Genomic DNA, 18,081 nt, shown 5'->3' on the forward strand with positions numbered 1-18,081 from the left:
GGGTGCTGGTGTGTGGGTGTTGGTGTGTGTGTGGATGCTGGTGTGTTTGGGTGCTGGTGTGTGTGTGGGTGTGTGTGGGTGTTGGTGTGTGTGTGGGTGTTGGTGTGTGTGTGGGTGCTGGTGTGTGTGGGTGCTGGTGTGTGGGTGTTGGTGTGTGTGTGGGTGCTGGTGTGTTTGGGTGCTGGTGTGTGAGTGTGTGTGTGTGTGGGTGTTGCTGTGTGTGGGTGTTGGTATGTGTGGGTGGTTGTCGGTGTGTGTGTGGGTGCTGGTGTGTGGGTGGTTGTCGGTGTGTGAGTGGGTGGGTGTGTGTGGGTGGGTGTTGGTGTGGTGTGTGTGTGTGGGTGTGTTTGGGGGTGGGGGGGGAGCAGACGAAAGGGAAGGACCAAGGGCGGGAATTGGGAGGAGTCAAATCGTGATTGATTGACAAGCCTGGAGCTGCTTGTGATTGGGTGGAACGTCCGTCCAATCACAAGTGGCTCCACAAGTGGCTGTGAATTGCTCCCGTTTCCCCTCCAATGGCTCTGAAGGGCTTCAACTGTATCTGTGAAAGTGCAACAAGGAAGCGCTTTGTGTGTTGATGTGTTTTTGTGGCGGACAACACACTTTGGGGAATTGAAGGGTAACTCAGATGCCCTGATCTCGATCGCTGGAGGCGACCGAGGGAGGGTTCCTCAGGGTATCCAGAGGGATTGAGCTCTGTGTGGCTCCATTGTCCTGTGTGGGTTTAGAGACAAGAGAAAAGAGGGTTAGAGCCTAACATCCTCCACTGTTGTCCTCTCTGTAATGGGGAGAGACAAGAGTTGGTCATTGTGTCCGCCTGCGTTTGAAATCCCTATCTATCTCCATCTCTCACCCCAATCCATCCCCTGACTCATCAAGTCTTTATCCATCTTTCTCTCACACCTCAATCCATTCCCCAACTCCCCCAATTCTCCATCCATTTCCAACCTCAATCCAGTGAACCTCCACTGTCCCCTCTCCCTGGCTCTGATGGTGGCTGTAATGGGGAGAGATCAGGAGCTGAACACAGTCCTCTCTCTCTCTATCTGTGTCCTAACCAATGTCCTGAACCAATTTGTGGTGACTCAATGTTCTTACCTGAGTCTCAGCCTGTCCAGGCGAGCTGTCAGCTCCGGCTATCAATAACACAGAGAGAGGGTGGATTAGACATTGGCAAACACATCAAGTCCCTCCATCTCACCCTTACATCCCTCCAGAGTCTCGTCCCCACCCTACCTCTGTGATCTCCACACACCCTCCCGACCTGCCCGCTCCCCCCACTCAGCGAACACCCGCCTACATGATGTCCCTCACCCCTGCCCTGCCCATCCCACCCATGGTAGGTGGGCTTTCAGCATCTGCAACCCAAAACTTAAAACCCTTCTTCTCACCCCCTCCCCCTCCCAACGTCCCTCCTCCTCACACCCTACATTCCCTGACTGCCCAAAATCTCTATCCATCTCTCTCTCACACCTCAATCCATGCTCTGACTTCCCCAACTCTTTATCCATCCCTTGTCGCACCTCAATGCATCCCCCAACACCCTCCAGTTTGCTCCCTCTCTCCCCTCTAGGAGTCCCTTCTCCTCGCCCATTCCCTTCCCAGAGTTGATCTGAAGACCTTCCTGTTTGATCAGGGTTAAGGCCATGTCTCCCATCATTGTGAATTGTGTACCAGTCACTACACCCTGTGCCCACCCACCTGGCTCCCTGTAACGTCTCTTGAACAGCATAAAAATCCCAAAGGTGAAGATGATCATCAAAGTCACAAGAGAAGCTGTCCGTATCCCGAGATTGTGCCAATGGTTCAACCCTACAAACACGGAGACAAAACACAGTCATACACCACAGAACACAGCAAATATAAACTACACAGATGGTTATCATTATTTGTTGCCCAACCGGGTGTCTGACACGCGCGGAAACCCATCACCGTTGCTTAAGAGTCTCCAAACCAAGCTGAGAACTCCACGCCTCCCACCTACACATGGAAACTCCCAGAGAGAGATTGTTGGAATGGAATGTCACTATCTCTCTCCCTGGAGGGACACACTCTGCTTATCTAATTCCAGAGAGTATTAGGCGCAGGTTGGCGAGAGCCAAGGCTTGGGGGGGGGAGCCCAGAGTGTGCGTTGGGGTAACTGCTGGAGTCTAACCAGCTAAACCCACACAAAGCTTGGCCATTGAGAGCGCTGTCTGGCCCAGCTTTCCCACTGCTTGTCCAGCGAGGACCACCCTCCCCGTTAGTTATGGCTTTGGCTGAAGGGTTACCAGGAGCTGAGTGAGAGGATTGGATGGTTCTGGGCTTTACACAGTACCCAATCAGGTCTAAACATAGGGACTTCAGTCAAGAACAGTGAGGTGCAGATCTGACTGACTCCCATCTCCCTCCTGTTCTCCCAGGGATACGTAACTGATCAATAATTAATTCTCTGATAATCCGATTGCTCTTATTATCGTGTCTTACGGTCCTGGGTCTTTGCTCTGTGTATAATCATTGAATGTGGAACTATAACAAAGGAAAGGATACATGGAGTTTGTTTGATTTCAAAGCTCTTTTCAAAGAGCCGGCACAGACACGATGGGCCGAATGGCCTCCTTCTGGGCTGTATAATTCTATTATTTTATGATTCTATGATGTTGGCCAGGATGCTGGATGAGAGAGAGAAATTCCCTTCCCCCCTTTTCTGCTTCAAAACAACAGCAAATGACATTTACACAGAGCATTTCACGTGAGGAAAGGCTTTCCTCTGTGTGTTGGGGACCCAGTGGAGTCGAGCGAGAATGGAGGTGGTGGAGTCACAGAGCCTGGGGTGCGGGAGAGGACACGAGCTGCAGATTTCTGGATGATCTGCAGCGTGTGGAGGGAAGAGTCGGGAGTACCAGAACTTTACAGATTGTTAATTATTATCATCATTAATATCTTACCTCCTGAGTCTGTGCCCATCCCCTTTGTAGTTGGGGGAATGATTGAGATATCTAAAGAAAAGAAAATTGGAAAGTTGTCCGTTGATCAAAGCATGTTCCTCTCAAACAGTGGATCAGCCTCAATGCTCTCCACTGCAAACTCAATCTCAATCTGTCACCTCTCACACCTCAATCCTTCCCCTGACTCCCCCAATGCTCTATCCAACTCCGTCTTGGACATAGATAGATGAATGGCTGGATGGATGAATAGAAATTGCGATAGGATTACAGGAACATAGGAACAGTAAGAAGCCATTCAGCCCCTCAAGCCTGTTCCGCCATTCAATAAGATGATGGCTGATCTGTACCTCAACACCACGTAGTCACCTTTACCCCATATCCCTTGATCCCCTGACCTCACAACCATCTCTCCACCTCAGTCTGGATAGTGTGAATGGATCCACAGCCATAAACCACAGTATTTTGGGGGAGAGAGAGAGTCCTAGAATTCCACTCCCCTTTTGGTGAAAAACTGCCCCTGCCCCTAAATGGCCTTGTCTCTGATTTATAATAATAATAATAATAATAATCCTTGCATTTGATACAGCGACTTATCATGTCTTCGAGATGTCTCAAAGCGCTTTACAGAATATACTGTAAAGTAAATTGACTGTATATTTGTGGGCGAACGTGGCAGTCAATTGCGCACAGTGGTGTCCAAACAGTCATGGATTGAGTGACCACATTATTATTACTATTTTATTTTGACGGGATTATAACCCCCAGAATGTGATCCTCCAATCGACTGACAAGTGGGTTCCTACATACCGCGAGGTAAACAGCGGTGTGTGGAGTAAGGAAACTTGCCCAACGTTTCCCCATGCCCAGGAATCAAAGCCAGGCCCTCTCGCTTTCCAGCGCTCTAACCGATATACTCCAGGACTTTTAGGGGTGATGCCTCCCTTGTTCTGGATTCCCCCTCCCACCAGAGGAAATAGTTTCTCTGTCGCTACCCTATCAAAACGCTTTATCATTTTAAACACCTCAGAGATGCAGAGAGTGCGACACAGAGATAGAGGGAGAAAGACAGAGAGACCAGAGAAGGAGAGAGAGAGAGAGAGAGAGAGAGAGGGATGGAGAACCAGACAGAAAGGGGAGAGAGAGAGACAGAGAGAGAGAGACAGAGTGGGGAGATTGATCACTAACTCTCACCTGATGGAATCGTCATGTTCAGTATCTGGAAGGAAGAGGTGGAACATTTTATCTTGAAAACATAACAATATATTCCAGAATCGCTGTGTTGAAGTTTCCTGATGTTTAAGCTTCTGAGATCCAGAGAGTGACGGTTGTAATTTATAATCACATTCCCATCGTGTGTCCACTGCGCCTCAATTCTCCCCAAAGTGATAGAGCCGTTTGTGTGTATTGTGGGTTTGGGGTTAGAATAAACACGTTGAGCGATGTGACAGGTCAGAGCCAGTCTGCCCCCCGGGGTCAGAGAGCTATCGGCAGACACAGACACTGCGGAGAGACAGGAGACAGACGCAGAGACACAACAGTCAATACCGTTAACTAAAACATATTCCCGTAGCACTCACAGCAGCAACAGTCACTGACTTCCGTTTGACTGTATCTGCCACCGGTCTGTCCAACTCACTGCAATGTAATGGGTACTTTTGAGAGAGAGAGACTGTGAGAGTGACTGAAAGAGAGAAAGAAATAGAGAGAAACAGATCTCAGATCTCAAAACAGAATACAGACATATTGAGATAGACCGAGAGAGAAGGATCCAGAGAGAGAGAGAGACAAAGAAAGGAAGGAAGGAAGAAAGAAAGAACCAAATGACGGAGAGACTGAAACTAATAGAGGGAAATAGAGAGACTGTGAGAGTGAATCAATGCAAGAAAGAGACTGAGAGACTCAGAGACAGAGAAGAGAGAGAGAAAGAGATGGAGAGAGATACACATGTACAGAGATCAGTCAGGTCTGTGCAGTAACTCACCGTTAAACACTGTCAGGTGGACGATGGATCTGTACACCATCTCTTGTTGATTATAAACAGCACAGTGATACTCCCCAGCCTGGCTCAGTGTGGGTGTGAGGAACAGGGAGACATTCCCTGTCTGCAAAGCGTTGGAGTCAGCCACTGACACCCCCTTGTGATGGGGGGGTCACACTCAGTGTTGGCTCTGATCACACACACTCTCTGTGAGTTTCTCCTTGAGGGTGAGTACCAATCCCAAACAGCGTCTGTGAATTGTGTCCCAGCCTCAGGAGAGCACGGCAGTAAGACAGCGCTGGAGCCGTTAGACACCACATAACTCTCGCTCTCAGCACTTCCCACAGAGCCTTCACACAGGAGATAAACGTGAGAGAGACTGAGACACATTCCTCACCCAACACACAGCACACGGCGCAAACTCCACATCTTGTGATAATTAGCACATCACACAGCATGTATTCTGTAGCGTATTTTCCCTTTTGACCATACCTTTGGTCACCCTCCTACCCCCACCCTCCCTGCCCTCCACCCCTCCTGATCCCAACCCCCGGCTCCGGTGCAAACCCCTCATTGTCCAGCGCCCTGGGACGTCCTCCTGACGTGAAAGTCACTGTGTAAATGCAATGTGTAGTTGTCGCTGTTGACTATTAAGGGAGACAGAAGTCAGGCCTCTCATGTCCTGTGTAACAGGAAGTGCCATCACTGGGCTGATCAACAGACTGATGGTGAGAGAGGTCTCTCTCTCCACTCCACACTCAAAGCCAAACCAGGAAGCAAAAAGGAGACTGAAACGATACCAATAGCTGACTTTCACACAGCGCCTTTCACGTCTCAAAGCGCTTTACGGGATACCATGGAAAGTGTAGTGACTGTGCGTTACGCGGCAGCCCATTTGAGCACAGTGACAACCCCACAAACAGCCGTGAAGAGAGAGAGACATTTCATCTGTCGGACAGGACACCGAGAGAGAGAGAGAGAGAGAGAGAGAGAAATTTACTTCCCTTTTCTCAAAGAGAGATCTTTAATGTCCGCCCTGAACAAGGCACAGACGGGGAATGAGTGAGGTTTAATGTCTCTGACAATGCGGCGCTCTCTCTCTCTCTCTCTCTGTCCCTCTCTCTCCCCCCAGTGCTGTGCTGGAGTGTTAGCCTGGACTGTGAGCTCAAAGCCCCCACTACGTGTGGTATTGAACGTGTGATCGACTGATCCAGGGTAAATATTTAGCACATCACACGGCACAAATTGGCAGCTTGTGCTAAGCAGCACAACACACAGCACAGGTTAGGCCCTGGGGTGAAAGGCAGAGAGAGGAGAGGTGAGGTGTGTGGACACGTACCTGGAGTCAGGAGAGAGAGAGGCACGAACATCCAGCAGAGTGATATGACGGAGTGACTGAGCCCGACTCTGGGCAGGACACGGCCTCTGTCCATCCCAGGTCCACAGCCTGACCCACACTATTCCTGTACCGTGTGTGTCCCTGACCCCACAGCCACAGAGACCAGAGAGAAACACTCCCTCAGACAGAGAGACACAGGGACTGAGATACAGAGACTGTGACACAGAGAGACACAGGGACTGAGATACAGAGGGACTGAGGCACAGAGAGACACAGGGACTGAGATACAGAGACTGTGACACAGAGAGACACAGGGACTGAGATACAGAGACTGAGAGACAGAGAGTCTGAGACACAGAGAGAGATACAGAGAGACAGAGAGATTGAGGCTCAGGGAGACAGAGACAAGCCACAGAGAGTCACAGGGACACGTCTGAGACACAGAGGGACAGAGTTGACCACTGGTGAACAGCGCTCACACCAGGAAATGAGAAGACTCAGAGTTGTGACCTGAACAGGTTCGGGGCCAATGGGAGACCAGAAAAACATTTCACAATGTGTTTTCTGTCACTTTCCTGTTGCAAAATTGCCTTTTTTTTCTCTCTGAAGTAATTATTTTCCGCCCTTTCTCTCTCCTTCCCTCTCGTTCGCCTGCTTTATCCTGGAGTCTCCATCCAACTCCCTCTCACCCCTCAATCCATAGAATCTTAGAATCGTGCAGCGCAGATGGAGGCCATTCAGCCCATGAAACCAGTAGAATTCTCCCGCTGTTACCCCTGCAAATAGTCCTGCAAATTTTTCCTTTTTAAGTAAACATCCGTTTCCCTTTTGACGGCTATTATCGGATCTGCCTCCGTCCCCCTTTCGGGCTGTGCGTTCCAGACCGTATACAAAAGGTGGTATACTTTTTAGAGTAAGAGTTGGAGTGCTGTAAATAGTGGTTAGAGCCCTCGACTCACAAGCGAGAGGACCTGGGTTTGATTCCCGGGCGGGGCGAAACCTCAGGCAAGTTTCCTTGCGCCACGAACACACACAGTCACACACGCCACTGCTTACCTTACAGTAAGTAGGATCCCGGTTGCTAAGTGATTGGTGGATCGCTTTCCGGGGGTAATAATCCCTCACAAAAACCACTCATTTGGTCACTCAATCCAAGACTCTCGCTGCGTGGAATTGGCTGCCGCATTTCGCCCACAAAACACACAGTCGCTACACTTTACGTGATATCCTGTGAAGGCATTGTATCAACTGCAAGGATTATTATTATCATTATTATTGTTATCCTCCTACCCTCCCTGATCTCAACTCGCCCCCCCCACCCACCCCGCAGGCTCACCCTGACTGTTCAGCGCCCTGGGAAGTCCTCCCGATGGGAATAGCACTTTACAAATGTAACTTTGTCTTGTATTAATATAACTATCGCCCCAAACATAATTTGGTCATTCAATCCACGACTGTTTGTGGGGACGTCGCTGTGCGTAAATGGCTGCCGCGTTTCGCCCACAAAACTCCCAAGTCGCTACACTTTACGTTGTATCCCGTGAAGCGCTTTGAGCCGTCTCAAGGACGTGATAAGGCGCCGTATCAAATGCAAGGGTTATTATTTTGAGCCCGCTGACCAAAAATAAAACCTCAACAATGGACCCGCCTCATCTCAATAGGACCCAAGACATCACCTCAATACATCGCACAGCACATGGCCCATCAAGTCTCCTGCACCCTCCACCCTGGACCTGCCTTGCCTCCTCAACCATCAGCAATGGACACGCCTGATTTCTTTAACGGTCAACAATGGATTTGTTTGGTCTCCTCCCACGTCAAGCATGCGCCCATCTCGCTTACTCAACTGCAATCAATGGAATCGCCTCATCCACTCGAATAGCTGCAGCGCCCCCATCGTGTCTCCTCAGAGAAACCTCCTGGATGCACCCTGTCTCCTCAACTATCAGGATTGGAACCGGCTTATCTCCTCCACCCAACGGGCAAGACCGGTGTGGCCTCCGCAAACGTCTTCGAGCGACCCTCCGCACCTTCTCAATCAATACCAATGGTCCAATCTGATCTTGGCCACGTGCAACGACATTCCTTTCTCGTCTCCTCAACCCTCGCCCATTGACCTCCCACCTCACCACACTCAGGTAAGGCGCCCCACAGCTCCACCGGCCAGAACTACAGCCCGTAAGCCATCTGGTCAATCATCCATTATGGACCCACCTTACATCCTCGACCATCAGCAGTGGATGAGCCTCATCTCTGGAAGCTCCAATGAATCGCCAGATCTTCTCACACGAGAGCAATGGAATCATCTCATTTGCTCGACCATGTATTGACCTGCTCCTCGGTGTTCATAGCTGGGAAACAAGGAGCCAAACCACACCATCTCCTAGACGTGTACAACCACAACAACTTTCACTCTCCATCCCGGGGGGGGGGGGGTAGTGTGGAGTGGGGGTGGGGAGATGACCGTAAGCATGATCGAAAAGGATAGTTTTCAGGTGGGACTTGAAAAGGGGGAGAGAGGGAGGGGGAAGGCGGAGGGATTGATCAAGTGTGGTCCAGAGTTGCACATGGACAATGGATATGTCATCTCCTCAACACCCAATGAACTCCCCTGTAGTCACAGCATCTCCTAAACACATCAATAAATGACTTAACCTCTCATCTTATCTCAGGGGCCCCAAACAATGAACTCCTTGATGCCACCACATCGCCTCAACCATCAACAATGGAGTTACCTCGTCAGTTGATGTCTTTCAGCAAAGGGCTTGTCATCAACTTAACACCAACAGTGAACCCCTGAACCAACCTCATCACTTCATCTCCTCAACCAACAATGGAGGCACCTCATCAATCGGGCCACTGATATCATCAACCAGCACAAGGCATCACCTCTTTGCTCCCTTTACAATGGGCTTCACAGTCGAGTGAATGGGAACCCACTGAATATAATGCTTGCGAGTCTAAGATCCAAAGTGAGTGAGTTGCCCACCCTCACTCCACTCCACTGGGTCACCATTCCCCAGAGGATACCGTTCAAAATCCTTGTCCTCACCTTCAAGGCCCTCCATGGTCTTGCCTCTTCCTACCTCTGTGACCTGCTAACCCCTTATCAACCTGTTCACTCCCTCTGCTCAGTGGGCTCTGGCCTGCTCCACGTCGCCCCACCGCCGGGCCCACCCCACCATCAATGATCGGGCCTTCAGCCTCTCTGCCCCCACCCTCTGGAACTCCATTCCACAGTCCCTTCGCCTCGCTCCATCCCTCGCCTCCTTGAACTTGTACAGCGCCTTTCAAGTCAGGAGGATGTCCCGAGGTCCTGGACAGTCAGAGGTTTGGCCCCGAGCTGGGGGTTGGGATCAGGAGGGTGGAGGGCAAGGAGGGTGGGGGTAGGAGGATGACCGAAGGCACGGTTGGTTGAAGAGGAAGGTCTTGAGACAGGCCTTGAAGATGGCGAGGGAGGGGATGAGGCGGAGGGACTGTGGGATGGAGTTCTAGAGGGTGGGGCAGGCGAGTTGGGGGACGTGAAGCAGGCCAGAGCCCGCTGAGCGGAGGGAATGGGCAGGTTGTTAGGGGGTTCGGGTGAGGAGGTCACAGAGGTAGGAAGGCAGATAGGCAGACAGTTTGCGATACTCTCTTAAGACCATGATGTCTGTGTCCGAGAGATGGTGAAGGAGTTGGCAGTCCAGAGTCATGGGGTCAGGTAACTCAGGGGTTACAGCCCTCGCCTCGCAAGCCAGAGGATCTGGGTCCGATTCCCAGGATAGGTCAGGGCAAAATATTGGGCAAGTTTCCTTACTCCATAAAACAGACACAGATACACACACACACACACAGATACACACACACATGATGGCAGATCGCTTTTCCAAGGACAATAATTCCATCAAAAAAAAATGTGGTCACTCAATCCACGACTGTTTGTGGGGACGTCGCTGGGCACAATTGTCTGTCGCATTTCACCCATAAAATATTCAGTCAATTCACATTACAGTGAATCCTGTGAAGCGCTTTGAGACGTTTCGAACACTTGAAAAAGCACTGTATCAAATGCAAGGATTATTATTATTATAATAGGCTTTTGCGGGGGGTCAAAGCTGTGCACTTTGCCAACACAGAACTCTGTCGGTCAGTGTGTATGTAAAATAATGCCTGGCCACAGTGACACTGACACTAACACACAACCAAACCCCTTACAGTCAGACACTCCCGGAAAATAATAATAATCCTTGCATTTGACACAGCGCCTTATCACATCGTCGAGACGTCTCAAAGCGCTTCATAGGATACACTGTAAAGCAAATTCATTGTATTTTTGTGAGCAACACTCAGTAGTGTCCCACAAACAGTTGTGGATTGAGCGACCAAATTATTATTGTTATTATTTTTGAAGCGCTTATTACCCCCCGGAAAAGCGATCCACCAAACGACTAACAACCGGGTTCCTACCCACTGCTGGTAAACAGAGGCGCGTGTGTACAGTCAGACACAACCGACCAACTTGTACAGGCAGGGATTACAGTACAAGTGAACGGCGTGTATAGATGGGTGTCCTACGGCTGATATTTCCCTTTTGTATATCTCCCAGACCTTATTTTATGAGCGGAACCAGTGAACGAGCAGACTTGAGGGCACGTGAGACTGAACAGTGGGGCGTGGGGGATAACAGAAATGGGAAACAACGTAAGATCTCACTACAACAATCACCCCAAACTTTCCATCCACCAGCAACCAGGACGGTCCAAGGAATTCGCCCATTATTTTATTGGTGTCAAAGAGAGAGGGAGAGTGCGTATGGTGTCAGAAATAAAACCATCCATTGCCTGTAACATCAAAAGCATCTCAAATAGCTTCACAGAGTGTTTCTTGTTCAAAATAATAATCCTTGCGTTCGATACAGCGCCTTAGCACATCGTCGAGACGACTCAAAGTGGTTCACAGGATACGCTGTGAAATGGAGTGACTGTGTATTTTGTGGGCGAAACGCGGCAGCCAATTAATTGCACACAGCAGTGTCCCAAAAACAGTCGCGGATCGAGTGACCAAATTATTATTATTTTATTTAGAAGGGATTATTACCCCCCGGAAAAGTGATCCGCCAATCGACTGACAACTGAGTTACTACTTACTGCTGGTAAACAGGCGCGGGTAAAACGTGTGTGTGTGCGGAGCAAGTAGGAGCGTGTGTGCGAAGTAAGTAAACTTGCCGAAGGTTTCACCTCGCGCGGGAGTCGAATGCAAGCGAGAGAGCTGGGCTCGATTCCCAGGCAGGGCAATACGTTGGTCAAGTTTTCTTACTCCACCCAGACACACACACAGACACAGACACCCAGACGCACACACAGACACACACACAGACACGCACACACATACATACATACACAGAAGCCTCTGTTTATCAGCAGTAAGTGGGAACCAGGCTGTTAGTCGATTGGTGGGTCGCTTTTCCGGGGGTAATAATGCCTTCCAAAAAAAATAATAATTTGGTCGCCCCGTCTTTCCCTCTCTCCCTCCCTTCCTCCACCCAATTAGAGATTGGCGACTGGCGAGGAGGGGGGAGACCGGGGAGGAGGGGAGACTGGGAAGGAGGGGAGTCCGGGGAGGAGGGGAGACTGGGGAGGAGGGGAGTCCGGGGAGGAGGGGAGACCAGAGAGGAGGGGAGACCAGAGTGGAGGGGAGACCAGGGAGGAGGGGAGACCGGGGAGGAGGGGAGACTGGGGAGTAGGGGAGTCCGGGGAGGAGGGGAGACCAGAGAGGAGGGGGAGACCGGGGAGGAGGGGAGACCAGGGAGGGGGGGAGACCAGAGAGGAGGGGAGACCGGGGAGGAGGGGAGTCTGGGGAGGAGGGGAGACTGGGGAGGAGGGGAGACCGGGGAGGAGGGGAGACCGGGGAGGAGGGAGTTAAGAGTCGTCCAGCCGAGAGGTGACAAAGGCACGGACAGGCAGAGGAGGAGGAGGACAGGCAATGGAGGAGGAGGATGAGGAGGAGGACAGGCGGCGGAGGAGGGGGACAGGGTTGGAGGAGGGGGATGGTTGGAGGAGGAGGACAGGCGGTGGAGGAGGGGGACAGGGTTGGAGGAGGGGGACAGGTTTGGAGGAGGAGGACAGGCGGTGGAGGAGGGGGACAGGCAGTGGAGGAGGGGGACAGGCGTTGGAGGAGGAGGACAGGCGGTGGAGGAGGGGGACAGGGTTGGAGGAGGAGGACAGGCGGTGGAGGAGGGGGACAGGCGGTGGAGGAGGGGGACATGCGGTGGAGGAGGGGGACAGGCGGTGGAGAAGGGTGTGGAGGGAGAGGTTTGGCACCAAGTTGGTTGGCAACAAGATATTGCAGACCTTTGGCCGGGATAAACACTGTCTCATACACAAGGTTATATCGTGTTATGTCACTCCACTCGGTACGAGCATCAGTGTAAACCTTAAACACCATCATAAAGATTAACCTTCTGCCTCTCTGCTATCACAAACTCCTCCTTAAATTACACCAAACTGCAACCAAGGGTCGGTTTGTCCAAGGATTCGAAAGTGATATCGCTGGTCATACGAGAAAGAGAGAGACGTGGGCTTTACAGAAGGGAGATACAGCCATTCGTTCCCTCGGTCTCTCTCTTGTACCGTGCGTTCAGACTGTGAGACATCTTCAGTCGGGTAAGAACCTAATCCTTTTCTTTATCTTGATTATCTGATGAAACAACAGCAACAACTTACACAGCGGGCAGCGGCCCGGAGCACTTGACGATGGCGGAGCAACACTTTGAGCCGTGGGGGTGGGGGGGGGGGCAAGTTTCCTTACTCCACACACAGACACACACATACAGACTCGCGCACACAGACTCGCGCACACACACACGCGCACACACACACGCGTGCGCGCGCCTCTGTTAACCAGGAGTACATAGGAACCCGCTTGTTAGACGATTGGCGGATTGCTCTCCGGGGTAATAATCTCGTATCAAATGATTAAGGATTATTTTTGTTTTATAATCATTATGATTAACTATCTCTCGGCAGGAATCTGATTCCGACAATTAACAAAGTATTCTCGTAATCACTTGTTCTCACACCAACCACTGAATTAACATTGAAGAACACTAAATAGTAATGAAGGGCACTATACAAATGGCATTTTGTATTTTGTTGTGAAGCAGCTCACAAGAGTATCGCCTCTCAAGCCCTTTAACTGTGCTTAAACCAGTCACGCATCACATTCCTAACTCACAGCCCTCACCCGTTCAAAGAGAAGAATGAAGATCTTTCTGTGTCTCCTCTCGTTCTGTGCAGTCGTCCTGCAAGGTACAGTCATGTTTTCCTACCAAAGACATTACTTGCATTCACTCTGTGCCAACATTTTGGTGCTGTTCTAAGAACGTAGGGGTTATAATTATAATAATAATAATAATAATAATCCTTGCATTTGATACAGCGCTTTTCAAGTCTTCTTGACGTCTCAAAGCTCTTCGCAGAATAGACTGTAAAGTGAATTGATTGCATATTTGTGGGTACCCCTCGCCTCGCAAGACAGAGGACCTGGGTTCAATTCCCGGACAGGGCGAAACCTTAGGCAAGTTTCCTTACTCCCCCTCTCCCCCACCCCTCCCACACACACACACACACACACAGAGACACACATACACACAAACACACATACACAGACACACACACACCTGTGTTCCCAGCAGACAGCAAGAACCCGCATGTCAGTCGATTGAGGGATCACTTTTCGGGGGTAATAATCCCTTCAAAACAATAATAATTTGGTCACTTCAACCCCCGGCTGTTTGTGGGGACGTCGCCGGGCGCAATTGGCTGCCACGTTTTGCCCACAAAACACACAGTCACTACACTTTGAGACGTCTCAGCGATGGGATAAGGCGCTGTATCAAATGCAGATTATTATTGTTAACGTCACACGTGTAACTTGTGATTGTTTTGTTTGTCGCAGCGCTGGGCAAAGCAAAGACATCCTGCAACACTTCATCGATGATTTGCGCACAGCAACACTTTTTCTGTATACAATGACGTCTCAAAGCACTTCACAGAATACACTGGAAAGTGACTTCACTGTGTATTTTGTGGGTGATATATTTACTTCAAGTTCGGAGAGTACAAAGGCCACACTAATTGATTGCAAAAGCACTATAAAATGTGGGCTATAGAATTAAAGGTTTGTTTCCGGGAAGATAGAGGGTCAATGTCTAGTCCTGTGCGGAGGTGTGGTCTCCCAGGTTCGATTCTCGGGCGGGGGCGAGATCATTTTTTGTTGTTGTTGCACGACAAATTGCTGGGCGCAATTGGCTGCCGTGTTTCACCCACAAAACACACAGTCACTACACTTTACATTGTTTCCTGTGAAGCGCTTTGAGACGTCTCGAAGACGTGATCAGGCGGTGGGTCAAATGCAAGGGTTATTATTATTATCCATCCATCTGTCTGTCTGTCTGTCTGTCTGACTCACCGTCTATCGGTCTGTCTGACTCTCCATCTGTCGGTCTGTCTTACTCTCCGTCTGTCGGTCGGTCTGTCTCGCTGTCTCTCCATATATTCTGCCTGTCACAGTATATATTGTGAAGTCCTTTGGGATGTCTCAGCGACGTGATAAGGTGCGATATCAGATGGAAGGATTATTATGATTATTATTTCCCGATAATAAATGTTGTTTTTCAGTACACTCACTTAAATGTTATTCCTGTGAAAATACTGCATCTGGCTGTAACCATACGTGCAGCTCTGAGGACATTTGCTCTAAAGATACTACAAAAACTTGGTTTGTAAGTAAAACATTATAACATTCCGGGTCCTGCAGTAACTGTCTTACTTCACAACCTCGATCTCTCCGCTGCCTTTGACACCATCGACCGCTCTATCCTCATCCACCGCCTCTCCTCTCACCTCAACCTCCACGGCTCTGTCCTTGACTGGTTCAGATCGTACCTCTCACACCGCCTGCACTTCCATCTCCACAAACGGCTTCTCCTCCAGGCCCCGCACCGTCTCGTGTGGCGTTCCTCAGGGCTCTGTCCTCGGTTCCCTCCTCTTCAATATCTATGCTCCCTCTTGGTGATATCATCCGCAGACATGGGGTCAACTTCCACATGTACGTTGACACCCAACTCTCTCTCTCTCTCTGCCTCCAGCCTCGACTCCAGGACCCATTGCTGTCCTCACAGAATGTCTGTCAGACGTCAAGTCCTGGATGAGAGCAAACTTTCTACAGTTGAACGTCAACAAGACTGAGGCTCCTGATTAGCTCCTCCTCACCTCAGGCGCTGAGAGCATCACCATCCATGGTTGCTCGCTCCCCCTTGCTAAGCCAGACAAGAACCTCTTGTTTGACCCCCAACTATCCTTTCTTCCCCATATCTGCGCCATGACCCGCTCTGCCTTCCCCCACCTCCGCAACCTCGCCCGGCTCCACCACTGCATTCATCACATCCAGGCTTCTCTGCACCAACTCTCTGCTTGTGTCCAACTCTATCATAGACCAACGCTCTGAGGCGCTATCCTTTGTGAAAAGCGCTGTAACAATGCAAGTTGTTGTTGGGTATGGGACACCGGGTTACCTTATCTGTGTCCTTCACGCTTCAATAAGATCTTGCAAGAGCCTGGAGTGACCTAGTCACAGCTACAATACTTACTGTGACTGTTTGTGTTTAGACTCAGACGGGAATCGAAGACGGACTTAAAAGCTGGGGTTGCATCCCAAATGAGTATTGTTTTGGACATGTATTGCTTCAGACAAAGTTAAAGGTTGGAATCACTAAACGTGAATGTTGCCAAACTGAACTCTGCAACAAAGGCGTCATAACAGGTAAGGGGTTCGTTCGTCAGCTAAGGGTTAGAGCACTCACCTCGCAAGCGAGAGGACCTGGGTTCGATTCCCGGGAGAAACCGTAGGCAAGTTTCCTTACTTCACACACACACACACACACACCTCTTTTTTACCAGCGGTGAGAAGGAAATCGTTCACCAGTTGATTGACGGATCACTTTTCTGGGTGTAATAATCTCTTTTAAAAAATAGTAATAATTTGGTGACTTCGATACACGACTGTTTGTGGGGACGTCGCTGGGCGCAATTGGCTGCCGCGTTTCGCCCACAAAACTCACAGTCACTACACTTTGAGGCGTCTCAGTGACGCGATAAGGCGCTGTATCAAATGCACGTTATTGTTAATGCCACATGTGGTAACATCTGGGACACTGCTGTGTGTTTCATGGAGAGCGTCAGCAAACACACGATAGGGGGGGAATGGGGTTAGAGTAGAGCGAGAGAGGGGAATGGGGTTAGAGAAGGAACTCAGCATTTGTTTGATTTTCCAGTGGTGATCCCTGATAAAAAGAATGGTTTGAGGTGTTGGTCGTGCGACAATGACAATGGGGAAAACTGTGCAGAACCGACAATAACGATTGATTGTGTTGACATTGGAACTCGATGCTTTACTTTGTACAGCAATTCAAGTGAGTGAAATCTCCATTACACCCTCACTCCCCCTCATCCGAACCCGGGTTCTCTCACACAAACCACAACACTACAGGGACACCACTGTAGGACTATCCTTTCTCCCCGGGGAGAAACCTGAGGCAAGTTTCCTTGCTCCACACACACACAGACAGACACACACACACACACACACACTCACACACAGACACAGACACACACACTCAAGACACACACAGACACACGCAGACACACACACACTCAGACGCAGACACACACACACAGACACACTCAGACACACACAGACACACACACAGACACACTCACACTCAGACACACGCACACACATTCAGACACAGACACACACACGCACACACATTCAGACACACACACACACAGACACAGACACACACACTCAGACACACACAGACACACACACACTCAGACATAGACACACACACACAGACACACACACACTCAGACACAGACCCACACACACACACACACACAGATGCCTGTGTTTCCCAGTGGGTGCTTGTCACTCGATTGGGGTAATAATCCCTTCAAAACAATAAATATTCGGTCACTTCAACCCCCGGCTGTTTGTGGGGACGTCACCGGGCGCGATCGGCTGCCGCGTTTGGCCCCCAAAACACACAGTCACCACACTTTGTTCTGTGAAGCGCTTTGAGACGTCTGGAAGACGTGATCAGGCGCCGGGGGGTCAAAAAATGCCAAGGTTATTATTATTATTCATTATATTAATGCATGTGGTTATTGTTTTGTGCCAAACAGCTGGAATAGAGCAATTCATGCGAGGCTGTGCCTCTCCCAGTTATTGTAGCATAGACCCTGAAATTGGAACGGATTTCACCTGCTGCGGAAAAGATCTTTGCAACGCAAGTCAGAATGTACGCGCCACGATCGGCACCGTGTGGCTCGCTGTCCTGAGTCTGTGGCTCTTCTGAAGGAAGGAAGAAAGGAAGGCAAGATTCCCTGCGGCACGCACAATAATCATAGAATCATAGAATCATAGATTCATAGAATCATAGAATCATAGAATCATACAATTATACAATTATACAATTATACAATTATGCAATTATACAATTATACAATTATACAATTATACAGCACAGGAGGAGGTCATTTGTCCCATCGTGTCTGTAATCACTTTTTGAAAAGAACTTCCAAATCAACCCCACTCCCCCCTCTCTCTCTTTCTCTCTCCCCATAGCCCTGATCAACCCCACTCCACCCGCTCTCTCCCCATAGCTCTGATCAACCCCACTCCACCCCTCTCTCCCCATTGCCCTGATCAACCCCACTCCCCCGCGATCTCTCCCCATAGCCCTGATCCACCCCACTCCCCCCACTCTCCCCATAGCCCTGATCCAACCCACTCCC

The 18,081-nt window shown here is 50.0% G+C and overlaps 2 protein-coding genes across 4 annotated transcripts; one reads left to right on the top strand and one right to left on the bottom strand.

Moving 5' to 3' along the window:
• Nucleotides 1-624: 624 nt before the first annotated feature.
• Nucleotides 625-5,051, bottom strand: LOC103191313. Its single transcript, XM_042345649.1, has 6 exons — nt 4,909-5,051; nt 4,119-4,427; nt 2,928-2,978; nt 1,702-1,812; nt 1,099-1,136; nt 625-714 (listed from the first exon to the last, which is right to left on the bottom strand). Exons 1-6 carry the CDS (start codon nt 4,946-4,948, stop codon nt 625-627), a joined length of 639 nt encoding a protein of 212 aa, XP_042201583.1. The 5' UTR covers nt 4,949-5,051.
• Nucleotides 5,052-12,751: 7,700 nt separating this feature from the next.
• LOC103191312 (urokinase plasminogen activator surface receptor) lies at nt 12,752-17,644 on the top strand. 3 transcript variants are annotated; one of them, XM_007912301.2, is made up of 6 exons: nt 12,752-12,885; nt 13,249-13,530; nt 14,902-15,005; nt 15,892-16,045; nt 16,557-16,694; nt 17,470-17,644. In XM_007912301.2, the coding sequence occupies exons 2-6, from the start codon at nt 13,482-13,484 to the stop codon at nt 17,640-17,642; spliced, it is 618 nt and encodes a 205-aa protein (XP_007910492.1). In that variant the 5' UTR covers nt 12,752-12,885; nt 13,249-13,481; the 3' UTR covers nt 17,643-17,644. The 3 variants fall into 3 exon arrangements, with proteins under 3 accessions (XP_007910492.1, XP_007910493.1, XP_042201597.1); XM_007912302.2 differs by having other exon boundaries at nt 13,383-13,530; XM_042345663.1 differs by having other exon boundaries at nt 13,386-13,530.
• The last annotated feature ends 437 nt before the right edge of the window (nt 17,645-18,081 follow it).

This window comes from Callorhinchus milii, unplaced genomic scaffold (assembly GCF_018977255.1).
Source record: "Callorhinchus milii isolate IMCB2004 unplaced genomic scaffold, IMCB_Cmil_1.0 Scaffold71, whole genome shotgun sequence".
NCBI lineage: Eukaryota > Metazoa > Chordata > Chondrichthyes > Chimaeriformes > Callorhinchidae > Callorhinchus > Callorhinchus milii.